General features: G+C 31.3%; 2 protein-coding genes across 2 annotated transcripts; one reads left to right on the top strand and one right to left on the bottom strand.

The window, feature by feature from the left end:
* Positions 1–2,554: 2,554 nt before the first annotated feature.
* BNAC08G47370D lies at positions 2,555–5,067 on the top strand. Its single transcript, XM_013856495.3, has 6 exons — positions 2,555–3,093; positions 3,296–3,458; positions 3,816–3,992; positions 4,071–4,154; positions 4,226–4,307; positions 4,401–5,067. Exons 1-6 carry the CDS (start codon positions 2,720–2,722, stop codon positions 4,823–4,825), a joined length of 1,305 nt encoding a protein of 434 aa, XP_013711949.1. The 5' UTR covers positions 2,555–2,719; the 3' UTR covers positions 4,826–5,067.
* A 3,197-nt stretch (positions 5,068–8,264) lies between these two features.
* On the bottom strand, positions 8,265–10,134 carry LOC106413947 (auxin-responsive protein IAA14). The gene is made up of 5 exons (XM_013854671.3): positions 9,750–10,134; positions 9,344–9,576; positions 8,956–9,091; positions 8,536–8,597; positions 8,265–8,428 (listed from the first exon to the last, which is right to left on the bottom strand). Exons 1-5 carry the CDS (start codon positions 9,980–9,982, stop codon positions 8,391–8,393), a joined length of 702 nt encoding a protein of 233 aa, XP_013710125.2. The 5' UTR covers positions 9,983–10,134; the 3' UTR covers positions 8,265–8,390.
* Between the last annotated feature and the right edge of the window lie 4,629 nt (positions 10,135–14,763).

Genomic DNA, 14,763 nt, shown 5'->3' on the forward strand with positions numbered 1-14,763 from the left:
GGTGGGCGTTCGGGTTCGGATAGGGTATTTCGGATTTTTGGGTATTTCAGTATAGAGGTATAGAACCCGTTCGTGTATTTCTGTACTTCGGGTCGGGTTTGGATATTTAGATTTTGAAAAAAAAAATTTAAATTTTTCATTTTTTAAATTTCTTGTATTTAAAAATATAACTTTCACTTAACTAATTTTTTTTATTTTTAATAGATTGAATAGTTAATAGATTTGGACATAACATTTTGAAACTAAAAAAAAACATTAATTTGGTTATTGTTTTTAAATTTTGGATGTAACTTTTTGTTTATTCTTGAAATAAAAAGTTTGAGATGCATTTTAAGTGATTAGCAAATCATTTTCTCCGTAATTTTATGTATATCATATGAACTTAAAGTATGTGTAGTATCAGTATAAATATTATATATAAAATGAGAGATGTAAACTAGAAATATATGGTTAATTATACATATGTTCGGTTATCTTCGGATATCCATTCGGGTTCGGATATTACCTGTTCGGATATCCAATCTCTCATAATTCAATACTCGTTCGGATATTTTGCTAATTCGGTTCGGATTTCGATTCGGGTTTTTCGGATCGGATTCGGGTGCGGCTTCGGATATCGGATAAAGTGCCACCCCTAGGAAGCGGCCCGTTGGATGTTGTATCTTTATATATTTTCTCTTCCAAATTATCACTACTTTTGATCTATGACATTTATTTACTGTGTTTTAAAATTTTTATTTTATATTTTTTCCCTTTTATATGAGTATATGTATTTATAAATAATATAACACAGCAAAATTCTATAAATTAAAATCAGATAAATTAATAAATATGACAAATTCTGAAATTTTTCTAGTTCCAGAAAGAACTGATCAGTAATGTACCACAATATAATAAAAATAAAATAATATTAAAAACAAATATATAAATGCATGATTTTTAGTAATATTAATAATTAGTTATATAAAATTTATATAAATACAGATGAGAAATAATTTTTATTTTAATGTTATTTTATATTTTTGTTATTTAAACATTTTGTGTCATTTGTAAAATTGCATTTTATATTTTAACACATATAATTAATAAAGTACATTAATAATTTATAAAAAGAGACAAAGGTAAAAAATGATAAAATGTATCTGTTACATAAAATCGTGAAAAATTCTTTCTAGAAATAAATAATTATGAAGTCTAAAGATATAATTTTTTTTTTTGAAATTAATAAACCTACAAATTAATGAAATAGTATAATATTCATAATATTATAATTTTTACTGTGAATAATTAATGAGAATGCATAATATATATAGTTTGACTGTTTGAGGTGCTAATTTTTTTGGTGTTATTTGTTATTCGATTTAATTATTTTAATTTTTTAACATTTATTAGTTGAATGAACACAAGATATATATATACATATAAACAATCTTACAGAATTCACAAGATACATATATGTAAGAGTGTTTCTCAAAAAAAAAATATTTCTTTCATTTCATATTAATTGTCGTTAAATTTTATTTCATGGTTTTATGTTTTAATACATCTATTTGATAATTTGATAATTTTATTCATATTTTTTTATTTTATTGAATAATATAGTGAAATAAAATCATGTAAATAAGCCTTAAAACATAAAATGTAATGATTTTTAAGCTGTATGAATATATTACAATCTTAAATCAAACGATTTATAAAACTGAAATTTGTTAGTTACTGAAAGTTTCTGACAAGGATTCTCAATAATTATTATAATAAAATATTGATTATAACAGTACACCTTAAATTTGTAAAGAATGCTGGACACTTCAAATAAAAATAACGTCATCCTCGTTGGTTTTGAGCAATTTGTTGAAGAAATATTTTGGGCCAGCCAAAGTAAAAGCTATTGGCCGAACCAACTGCAACAACACCCCCAACTTTCCAGCACATCTGAATCTCTCCAGAAGGCAGAAACATATCTCTCTCACTCTCCTTATCCACAATTTCCCCAGTCCCCTAAACACCCACTCTCCATTACTTCCGCGTGTAATTCACTACCTGGCTTTCCAATTTTATCTCGACATTGATATTCTTTTTCATTTTCTGAAATGTAGTGTGTAAATGTAAACAATCACAATTTTCCTCAAGAATATATAATCTAGTAAATCAACAATAGTATTAATAAATGATGGTCCTAAGTCTCCTGACCTCTATGACATTGTTGTAAATTAATAAACGAACTTGTTTCGAATAAATTGTTGAATCTGAGATTTTCTGGGGCCTTTTAAAGGTCTGTTTCTGTTTGAATTGATTTGATCTAGTTTTTTTAATTTTGCGTTTCTAATATCGTCTGTTTCAAATCACGAAAATAGTTTAAAGTATATTTCTGAAGAAAAAAACAAACAAAAGAGAGAATATGAGATTTCAGCATATTCCTCGCACTGTAGTGAAACGACGCGCTAATAAGTGACGCGTGGTAAAGCATTCGTCGGTCAACGAGAGAGCCACGTCATCTCGCAGTCTGTTTCTTATCATTATTTTTATCACCACCCACTAACGTCTTTTCCACACAGCAAATATCGTATTATTATTATTTTTAATTAAAATCACCAAACTTCATAAAAAACAAATAAAATAAAGAAAATTGTTCTTCTTCTTCTGCATCAAATAATCGGTTCAAAATCTCCGGCGATCATAGAAGAAACCCATTGTCCTTGGGGGATCGGGGGAAACCGCCATGGATGAGACCTATTCGTATCTAATGCAAATCCTGAAGAAGCCCTCTTTTACAGAGACATTCGTCGACGTCTTACTCTGCGCCGTCCCGATTTGGCTCGCCGTCATGATCGGTCTTTTGATCGGATGGTCTTGGCGTCCGAGATGGACCGGGTTGATCTATCTAGGGTTCCGTTCTAAGCTTCGGTTTCTGTGGACTGCGCCTCCTGGGTTCGGCGCTCGTCGTCTTTGGCTTGCTTTCACTGCTCTCTCCGCTTTCTCCGTTTGCCGCACCGTCTGGTCGAGGCGTGACACGTCAGCTAACAAATCGGGGAATGGTTCAGCGCCGACACAGCTGGCTCCTGTAGAAGAGAGTCCTCAAAGTGATGAAACAGGGTCAGTTTATTACAGAACATGATTGATATGTTTTTTTTTTCCCCCTTACAATCTGAGATTCTCTCTGTTCTGTTAATCATAGTTATGTGTTCAAAAAAGGAACGTTTGCTTTTAATGTTAGCTTGTAAAGTTATATAGTATGGTAGATTTGATTGATTTTGTATTTAGTGTAGCAGCGTTGATACATTAATTATACTTGCAGGGCTAGCGATAACACGACGGTGAGAGAGGAGATTGTGACAGAGAATGATCTAGAGCATTTGCTGCAGCTGCTTGAAGTTGGGAATGCGACTAGGGAATGGCAATCCATGATGGACAAGACTACTCCAAATATGAGTTACCAGGCTTGGCGCCATGAGCCTCAGGTAATCCATCTTCTTATCCATATCCCATGTTGAAAAATGAATCCGTTTGAATGGGATCTGATTCAGAGGTTTAGATTATTGGTTCCTTGAGGACAAGATAGTTTTCTTGTTTTTAATTATGGGTTTCATTGATGGAAATGTTTTTCTTTGGGATGACTATGGACGAACAGTTTTGAATGATCTGAACAATTTGGTTTTTAGTAGTATGCGTTTCCTTACTCCTTTGGGCGGCATTTTTATGATATTTGACTGAAACTGGTTGTTGCTATATAGAAGCGGTGGATTTTTAAACACTTGTTGAAAAATAATATTTGACCAAACCATGTGTTTAGCCTGAAAGGTTGTGTTGTTTGTCAGACAGGTCCTGTTATTTACCGCAGTCGAAGTGTGTTTGAAGATGCAACTCCAGATATTGTTAGGGATTTCTTCTGGGACGATGAGTTTCGACCCAAATGGGATTTCATGCTTGCCAAGTTCAGAACTTTGGAAGAGGACACTCAAACAGGAACTATGATTGTCCAGTGGAGAAAAAAGGTCTCTGGAGTTATGATACTTTGTTCTTCTTACAATCTAAGCTATTGTTGTCATTGGTAATTTTTCTTTTGCCTGCAGTTTCCCTTTTTCTGTAGTGACCGAGAGTATATCATTGGCCGGAGAATATGGGAGTCTGGAAACAAGTACTACTGTGTTACAAAGGTACCAGCGTCTCTTAGTATTAGTAATGGAATGAGATTGGTCCTAATTGTCACACTTGTTGATGTTTGTAGGGAGTTCCTTATCCAGCATTACCAAAGCGTGATAAGCCAAGGCGTGTGGAGCTTTATTTCTCAAGTTGGGTTATCAGAGCAGGTAAGCCTCTTCTGGAATGCAAGTCTTTGGGTTTTTTTTTTATAAGCTGGAACATAGTTTGGATGTTAAGTGAAAATACAAACACAAATGCAGTTGAATCCCGTAAAGGAGACGGACAGCCAACGGCTTGTGAAGTATCTCTAGTCCACTACGAAGACATGGGGATCCCAAAAGACGTAGCAAAGTTAGGCGTCCGTCATGGCATGTGGGGAGCCGTCAAGAAGCTACACTCCGGTTTACGAGCTTACCAAACCGGTAGAAAGTCAGACTCGAGCCTATCCCGGATCGCCCAGATGGCAAGAATCACCACAGTGCTTGACATGGATTCTACAGAATCATCTACAAGTGATGAAGACAGAAGCAGAGCAATGGGCTATGCGAGAAGGCAACGGGACAATCTGAGAGTGGACTGGAAATGGGTCGTTGTAGGAGGTGTTGCATTGGCTTGTGGCCTTCACACTGGGGTCATTGGTAAAGCGTTACTGGCTGGAGCTGGCCAGAGACTTGCTCGCCGGTGAAGAACCTTGTCGTATTCTTGTTATTATTATTGTCCCTTGACTGAAAAAAAGAGAAAACGTATACATATAACTTGCGGAAATGTATTCTTTCTTGCGACTCTGATGAGCAGGGCATGTGGTTTTGATGGTGAACCATGTAGAGTAGTAGCTTCAAGCTATGGAGAGTGAGATATGTATTTTTTTTTATAAATTATATGAATTTACATTAGCTGTTAAAAGCTTATAGTCTTTGCATGTGACAATTCGTATCTCTCATTGCGGTAATCAACATAGAGCAAGATGCCAAAACTTATCTTCTGCATCAGTTCACTACACAGTGCACACTAGCCATTCTTTATAGCATCTTATGGTTGCAATGCAGATGAAGTTCCTTGTTCTGCAGATCTACAAAGGTTGCTTCTGGTGGTTGTGGAAGATGCAGAGTCCATCACCAAACTAAGTCCGATTGATCTGAATCAAATTCAACATCAGATAGTGAACCCTTGGCCTACAAAAACCCACACAATGTGAGACATCAAACATAAAAACCATGATGGTGAAAAATAAAAGACATGAGGTGATCTGTTTTGTACATCTTTTACAAGTTCCACTTGTTCCTGGCAGTATTCAGAGTCTAGAGTTTGTTATCTCGCATGCACAGAATACCTTTTGTTTTAAAGATATTTCCAATGGTTAATTCGAGTACATTACCAGACATAATAACAAATTGTTTTATTGAATTGCGTTTCAATCATTGTGATGGAAGTATGAAGAAAGACGGTCAACTCAAGACATCAGATTTGGCCTGTAACAAATAAATCCGAATAGCACCGCTATGATCATCTACTGTGGTTAACAATATTTTTAACCCAAACATCAGTGATCATTTGAGGAGATTCAGTCGCTATTCAATGCCCTAATAAATTAAACATCAACATCGATGTAATCCAAAGGCAGGCTCCTCAAGTATAACTCCACCTGCAATGCACAAAATCTTAAAAGAAATTTTTCTCTTTTATCGATCATTCAGTTGATCAACTAAACCAAAATATAAGAAAGAGGAAGACGAGGAAGTCACGTTATCCTTGATTTGGAAACTTAAAAATGGTTATTCAATCATGTATTTTAGTAGAGTTTGAGTATAAACACAATTCATTGTTATTCGAATGATAATTCTAAATCTATATTATAAAAAGAGAAGTACAAAATAAAATTACTCCTTAATTTTGCAAATTATTTACACTTTCATGCCACTGATATATTTAATGATTCTAAATTTAAGTTTTCTTTGTCTTTTTTTCAATTTAGTTAATGCAACTAAAATAATTAATAACCTACTTTTTAGGATTCTGAATCTTTTTCTATTTAATTAATGCATATTTCTAAATCTAATTTTAACCAAAAATCATAGCAACAATGATTTAAGAAGAGAAATTCTTCGGTTCACCTCTAGATTCACCGACCAGTAGTGTTTGAGTATTTGATATTTGATATCTTTTAAAAAAGTAAACAAAATTGAATTTCCAAATAAAATTATATTTTCAAAATAAAACAATAAAAATACATAAAAATAGTTACAAAAAATAAATATATAAATATTGTTAAACCGTTAGCAAAATACTAAATCATATACCCTAAATACTAAACTCCAAACCCTAAATTATAAACCTTAAATCTTGGATAAATCCTGAACTCTTGGATAAATCCTGAACCCTTGGATAAACCGTAAACCGAAAATTTTAAACCCTAAATCATACATTAAAAACTAAATCTTAATAACACTAAACCCTAAACCCTAATCACTAAACCCTAAACCCTTGGATAAACCCTGAACCCTTGGATAAATCATAAACTCTAAATCAAAAATATTTAAAATTAAACCCTAGAGTTTATGATTTATCCAAGGGTTCAGAGTTTACCCAAGGGTTTAGGGTTTAGTGATTAGGATTTAGGGTTTAGTGTTATTAAAATTTAGTTTTTAATGTATGATTTAGGGTTTAAGATTTTCCAACGGTTTAGAGTTTATCCAAAGTTTAAGGTTTAACGTTTAGGGTTTAGGGTTTAGTATTTAGGGTATAGGGTTTAGTATTTTGCTGAAGACTTAACAATATTAATTAATTTATTTTTTATAACTATTTTTATGTATTTTTATTATTTTATTTTAAAAATATAATCTAATTTGGATATTTAATTTTATTTCTTTTTTTTAAAGATATCAAATATCAAATACTCAAACACTATTAGTTGGTGAATCTAAAGGTTCACCCTAGGGGGTGAACCCAAAAATTTCTCATTTAAGAAAATCAATTTGTCATTACTATCATATGGATATTACAGATTCCTTACTTTATATTAAGCCTACTATCATTGATGTACATAACTGTAACCTAGAAGATTAGAACTTTCTTTCATATAAACCACAACAATTCAGGGTTTTATGTATAAAATTCAAACCATTTATACAAATTAATATATTCATATGTATGTATTATTTTAGTTATCTTATACCCAAATCGTTTTTGTAGTATTTCTAAACAAACAAAATCAAAAATATAAAAATCAAAACCATAATATCTTTATTTATCTTTCAAAAGGATAATTAAGGAGAAATCATGGGTCAAAAAACAAAATAAATTACCCGATATATAGTATAAAATTATTATGTTTAGAGATGCCATATTAAAAAATTATTTAATATATAATTTTAAACTTATATATTACTATATACAAAATAAATATTTATTTATAAAACAAAAAACAAAAACCCGCGCGGGTGGGCGGGTCAAGCTCTAGTTATATATTAAAATTTAGTGTTATTCGAATGATTAAAATCTAGTTTCTAAAATCTAGTGTTATTCAATTTTCAAAGATTTTAAAACTTTTGTATTTTAAATTGATTTTAAATGATCTTTTATGGAATTTCGTGAATAAATAATTGAACTCAAAATCCAATGTATATTGTAAAAATGTTAGGATTCATCAACTTAATAAGTGATTTTAATTCACTTATTGAATAACATCTCCTAGTTTCATTTTGAAATATATTTCTAGATATGAAATATGTAATAAATTGCATGTTTAGCCGGAAAACAAAATTTTCAAGTTTTGGCAAAAACAAAATTAATCTTCGGGTTTTGGCGAAAAACAAGATTTTCATACTTTAGCGATCAAAATTCGATTTTACGATTTAGGTGAGAAAACTCATTTTAAGGTTTTGGTAGAAAAATTCATTTTTATTGTTTTGACAAAAATGATCGTTCAGAAATTGTCATAGATTATTCGGCCGACCATATCCACAAAGCCTTCCCACTTTTGTCCATGGACAATTTAGGTTTATGTCATTTTAGTCCACAATGTATTATGGGTTTGACTAAAACCGGTTTGTTTGGATTTGGACATAGACAACCCATGGTCAGTCAATCCATTCGACAATCCTACTTTTGGTCAACACACAAACTTGTGACTTCTTTCTAAAAACAATTATATTTCCTATATACCCTCACACAGAAAAGTTATAAACACATTAGATTATAACGATACAAAATAAAATTCAATATTCGTCATTCATATTGTACTCATTTTTTGTTCAAAATCTGTTCTTGTACTTCTCCATTGCCCTAGGAGCTGAAATCAAATTCAGCAAACAAAACAAGAACCACAATTAGATTTTATGATATATAATCATAAGAGTACAGAGTCACTTAAAGAAATGAACAATGAAGAAAACGTACCAAGTCCAATTGCTTCGGATCCTTTCATAATGCGCAAACGTTTGCATGACTCGATAAACATCCTGAAATCGCAAGTTGGGTTGATTAAAACATCATATCTGGATAACTAAAATTAGAGATCTATTGAAATTATAGAAAAAATCTCACGCAACGAAATTGATGTGCTGGATACAAATGAGCCAACAAACTGATATAAGTATATATAATATAATTTGAAAATGTCCTGTCCCATGCCAACCAAAGCGTGGTTGTGCGTCTAATAACACATGGATTTCGATTATCCTTTGGTTGCTTCTAATAAATCTCATTTATAATGGTTTTTCTCGAGTTAGAGATTAAATAGTTATATTATTGATGAACAATACTTATTTAAAAAAAAAGAGGCAGCTAATAAAAAGAAAGAAAATGGAGGAAACTCACGGCCAGGGGACATCACCAACGAGCATCCAGTCACCATCTTTGTCCTCGTAGCTTGGAACATACTCAGAACTGTTTACTAGATCCATCACTTTACTCTCGTTCATAAAGTCTATCATCCCTTGTGCTCCATAACTCCCTTTAATGAATCAAAATTCCCATATTCGTCATATCAGTCAAACAAATATTGTCTAGCTTGTTTACCAAAAAAATAAAAATATTGTCTAGCTTCAAATGTTTGTGTTTAGGTTTGCGTTTACATGTGAAAAAACTAAAAATTAAACGAGTTTATATTTCTAATCTTAGTGAGTTATTTTGGAAAGAAAATATAGCTGACCATAAACGCAAAAGCAAAGAAAGAAGCGAAAGCTTTGTGGGTGTAGATGCGTACCCATGGTAAAAGAGCTAAACATTTTGGCCAAGGCATCAGAAAGTTCCTTATAGCTTTTGTACATCTTGAGGTCAACCTTACGAAGGTAAGGAGCTCCATCCATTGAAACCTTCACAAAGGCGACGGTTCCTCCTCCTCTGTCGCTCGATGCCTCCTCCACTTCGCTACACTTCTGATGAGTCATAACACTTTTTCGGTAGTTCCTCACCGGTGGCCAACCTACCACTTGTGCTCTACACAAATGATAACAATATACGTCCAATAATGTCACTATTTTTACAACCTTAAGTATGTTATTTATAGATCCATAAATATTCTCATATATGTGTAGTTTCAAGAACTAGTATATATGTATGAATCCGGAAAATCAGTTTTATTTATAGGAATAGTGTAAATGGAAACTAACTTAGCAGGAGGCTTAGAAGGGTCTTTGTGGAGAGTCTTCTCCTTGGGAGCTCCGGCAACGTTGAGATCCACGGATCCTTGTTTGGTAGAGTGAAGACCGAGTTTGAGTTCAACTATCTCAGAGAAGCCTCTCTTGTTCCTCAGACATGACTTGGTTGGAGTCTCCACGGGATCTGGGCCTCCAGGGAGGCCAAGACAGAGCTCCGTTTCCTTTAGGTTAATCAACTGCTCCATAATCTTTTCTCTCTTTCCTTTTTCTTTGATTATTTATTCTTGACCAATATAGTCTCTTCTTGGGGTGAAGTTTTTTTTTTTTTTTTGTAAAATTCTTGGGTTGAAGTTTGATAAGTAGGGAAGAAGAAAAGGAGAACTAGAGAAGAGTCGATTATATAAGGAAAGAAAGAGGCTATAGGTTCAATAAATCCGGGATTTTCGATAACTAATTCCCTTAGTTTTTTTTTAATAATAGAGAGAAGGTTGATCTATTGTGTATATGCATGTGCATGCGATCCCTACATTTCTTGATATGCCGGTTCGCAAGAGACGTGACCTTTTCCTAGACATTGGTAGTTTATAGTAAATCTAACTATTTTTTGTCCAACAGGCAAAAAAAGATACAAACTATATGTAATGTTTTTTTTTTGAGAAAGTGTTCAAACTATATGTAACGTTTACTTTCATCCGTTTTATTTCTCGATTTATCAAAAATTGATTGATATAGTTTCATCAAGTTATTAGTTATATTTATATACGTAAATATATCTTAAATATATTGAGATTGTGTAAGAAAAATATTAAGGTCTACAAAAAAAAAGTGTATTTGTATCTCATGATAATTAATGTGTGTACTGATGGTTTGTTTTATTGCCTACCAATTTCAATTAGGGATGTTGCTTCCATTGGTCAACTGTTAACGAATCAAAATCACATGTATAAAAGCAAGTGGGGTTTTTTTTGGTGTAAAGCAAGTGGAGTTGGGTGGTAACATTTCATTAATCGTATTTAGTCAACATTATTTATATGATTAATAGTACTGGTCTATGGGCGTTCACATTAAATTATAATTCCTCAAATTTCGAAGTGAGCATTATGACCAAGCTTAATCATACTTAACGTACACAAACTATATTCAATGACGATGGACCATCTTCACTCAACATTTCCCCGAATTTCCGTTAAAATGTTGGGGAAATTTTCCGAAAACATGTTTGGCTAGGTTGTCGATCAATCATTATTAAAATGATTAATTAATTTAAATAAGCTTGTTTTCCGAAACCTTCAAATTATGTGGTTCAACCGTTCAAGTATATAACCCATATGAACGTATAATTTGTCCAACGGAAATGGCGGATATTGACTATATTTATTTCATGCTCAATTACATTTTCTTAGTTTAAGCATATCATAATCATTTTTTTACAATCAAATTTAAAATTGTGGGTTTTAGCTAATCACTGGATACCAAAAAAAAAAAAGAGAATAGATAAAGATATAGTGGGCCGTTCACAACTTAAAATAATGAAGAGCACATGGATTTTACTTGCGACCACAAGATCATCATACCAGACTTACCAGTCATTGTTGCCAGGGGATGAATATTATTTCTTAGATACATTACAAGATTCCAGTGTGCCTAATCTTCTTATAACAATAATGGATCCTTTGCTTAACCATATCAAATATCAGCAAAAACCGATACTCAAATCTTATGAATATATTTAAAAGTATAATTAAGGATTAGTAAATCAAGATCATACCAATCCAATATTTTTGATATGTTTCTATTTTTGTAACTTTTTATTTTACATTATTATTGCAATATATTTATTTGTAAAAAAGATTATTTACTTTAATTAGTTCTTGATAAGTCACATATTCTCAACTAAATATCATTTTAGTTTTATATATATATCCAAAAGAATATCTATGACATGATATTCTTTTGAATATCTACAAAGACACTACTTTCTTACGGGAAAATGGTCAATTTCGACCTCAACAATTTTAGTCGTGTCAAACACGACCCGAACAAACCGCCAGTGCCAAATATGACCTTAACTCAATTATTATTCAAAAAATTACATGAACTTTTTAAAACGTGCATGAATCTACATTGAATCTAACAGAAGTTAGTCAACCATTAACAAGATAAAACGACGTCGTTTTGATATACGGAAAAAATGCCAATTTCGACGCCAACAATTTCAGTCGTGCCAAATAACAATCCGAACAAATGGCCAGTGCCAATTACGACGTCAACTCAATTATAATTAAAAAACTACATGAAATTCTTAAAACATGCCTAAATATACATTGACTTTAACAGAAATTAGTCAACCATTAACAAGATAAGACGACGTCGTTTTGATATATGTATATATATATATATATATATATATATATATTTAAAATATGTTCATTCTGGGACTCAAACCCATGCTGTGATACCTTTTTAAAAGGATACACTAACAACTAAAATAAAGTAACTTTTTGAAATATTATTACAAATTTATATAGACTAATATTCTTCTTCATCTTATCAAATTTAAAACTTTAGTGATTGTTTTTATATATTTTAGTTATTGTTTAATATGTTTAATATTTTGAACAAGATATCTTAGTGAAAGAAAGGTAAAAGGCATCTATAACATTTTTGAACAAAAGATCACAAATATATAATATTAACTTTGAAAAAAATTCCACTTAAGTTTAAAAATTTAAAATAATTTATATAATTTTTTTTATAAATAGCTTCAAAGTTTTAAGTATATTTAATATCATATAATTATAAATATTTTATTATTTACATTTTAGTAATATATAAGTTTATTAAAGATATGATAAGTAAAAAAACATGTTAATGTATTTATATAAACCATAAAAATTATCACCGAAGTTTTAAATTGGATAAGATGCAGAAGAATAGTAGTTTATATAATTTCAAATTTGTAATAATATTTCAAAAAGTTACTTTAGTCTAGTTGTTAGTGTGTCCCTTCGAAAGGGTATTACAACACGGATTTGAGTCCCGAATGAACATATAATAAAAAAATATATAAATCAAAACGACATCGTTTTAATTTGTTAACAGTTGACTAACTTCTGTTAGAGTCAATGTATATTTAGGTACATTTTAAGAAGTTCAGGTAGTTTTTTCTAATTATAGTTGAGCTGAGTTCGTAATTGGCACTGAATATTTGTTCTGGTCGTATTTGGCACGACTGAAATGGTTGAGGTCGAAATTGGCTATTTTCCCGCATAACAAAACGACATCGTTTTATCTTATTAACGGTTGACTAACTTCTATTAGAGTCAATGTAGATTTATGCACGTTTTTAAGAAGTTTGAGTAGTTTTTTGAATAATAACTGAGTTGAGGTTGTATTTGGTACTGACTATTTGTTTGGGTCGTATTTGGCAGGACTGTAATTGTTAGAGTCAAAATTGACCATTTTCCCATTTTTTTACTATTTAACTTATCAACCAAGTTAAAATCGTTAGATGGAAACTTAGAGTTTAGAGTTCTAACGCATAAACATATTAATCCAGATTTAAACATTAATAAATTATCCAGTTATTTTTATTATTGTAAAGTTATATAATAAAACAAAATTTCTAAATATACAAGACACTAAACATCAGCAATTCTAGCTGTTTATATGTTTAAACTTATGATAAACGCGAATAAAGAACAAAGTCAAAGTCCCAAAGTATAAAACCTAAGAATAATTAAAACATATTTTACATTTTGAATAAGATGGTGGTTTTTTCAAATTGTTCAAAATAACGTAGTATTAAAATAATTTATAAGAAGTCAGACATAAATCACATTGTTTAACCGATTTGACCGATTAATCAAGATTCTTGTAAGGTTTAGCCGAAAAAAGAATTTTGATTCACATGCCCTTCCTCAAAAAAGAAGAAGGAATTTTGATTCACAGATTGATTCACATTCATGAACGTCTAAGCGACACCTAATCGCTAGCTAAATAGATCCGTTGAATGGTCGGATCAACAATTAATATACTTATATATATATATATATATATATACTACTAATAAGTATTTATTGATAGATTATCCGATGTTTAATCATTTTATATTAAAATTCCTGGATACGTGATTGGTATGCATGTGTTACGAGACCAGCGAGAAACAAGTCCGAAAAAACTTAATATAAGGAAGCATAAGATAAAACTTAAGACATACCGATACATAAACTGATAAACTGATTCTTGTCTAAATAGTGAAGCACACCCACAAAACCCTATCTGTAACCTGTATCCACAAAAACTCTTACAACTGACCCAACAATAGTAAGGTGAGGATAGACGGACAAGTCACATCCGATAGGGCAAAAAAGAAACATACCAAATCCCAAGGCTATGTTTTTGACTTATCAACATCCATCACTCCCCCATTAAAGCAGTGTTTCTGTCACTCACCCTTCAAATTCTCATTTATTTCCCCCATTTTTTATTGTTCTCATTTAGATTTTCAAATATATACGTCTTCTAAGTTCTACCCAATATTAGCCCCGGGACGGATCCGGATATCCGAAAAATTTAGGATATCCGGATCCGGATCCGTCGGATCCGTAGATTTAATATTCGGATCCGGATTTGTGGTTTCCGGATATCCGGGTTTCGGATATCCGTCTCGATATTCTATTATCCGCGGATATCCGGATCCGTCAAAATAATTAAAAATAATTTTTTTAACAAAAAATACTAATTTTTTTAAATATAATACATAAATTAAATATTTATAAATATATTTATATATGTTTATAATATTGTAAAAAACTAAAATTTAATATTATAAGATTAATTCATGTATAAATATTAATATATCAAATATAAATATTAATAAAATTTAAAAATTTAATGTATTTTAAAAATACGGATCCGGATCCGGATATCCGGAACTAAAAATTAAGATATCCGGATCCGGATTCGGTTTGCACGGATCCAAGATTTTACTATCCGGATTCGGATCCGGGCACTCCGGATATCC

Source organism: Brassica napus, chromosome C8, assembly GCF_020379485.1.
Source record: "Brassica napus cultivar Da-Ae chromosome C8, Da-Ae, whole genome shotgun sequence".
NCBI classification, from domain to species: domain Eukaryota; kingdom Viridiplantae; phylum Streptophyta; class Magnoliopsida; order Brassicales; family Brassicaceae; genus Brassica; species Brassica napus.

What these genes read in the sequence shown, in the direction of transcription:
- LOC106413947 (XM_013854671.3), bottom strand. Translation starts at nt 9,982, where the DNA reads ATGGAGCAGTTGATTAACCTAAAGGAAACGGAGCTCTGTCTTGGCCTC. An exon ending in GTTTAGCTCTTTTACCATGG is followed by an intron (nt 9,092 to 9,343) that starts GTACGCATCTAC and finishes GATTCATTAAAG; the next exon opens with GGAGTTATGGAGCACAAGGG. An exon ending in ATCCGAAGCAATTGGACTTG is followed by an intron (nt 8,429 to 8,535) that starts GTACGTTTTCTT and finishes ATTTGATTTCAG; the next exon opens with CTCCTAGGGCAATGGAGAAG.
- BNAC08G47370D (XM_013856495.3), top strand. Translation starts at nt 2,720, where the DNA reads ATGGATGAGACCTATTCGTATCTAATGCAAATCCTGAAGAAGCCCTCT. An exon ending in CTTGGCGCCATGAGCCTCAG is followed by an intron (nt 3,459 to 3,815) that starts GTAATCCATCTT and finishes GTTGTTTGTCAG; the next exon opens with ACAGGTCCTGTTATTTACCG. An exon ending in TTGTCCAGTGGAGAAAAAAG is followed by an intron (nt 3,993 to 4,070) that starts GTCTCTGGAGTT and finishes TTTTGCCTGCAG; the next exon opens with TTTCCCTTTTTCTGTAGTGA.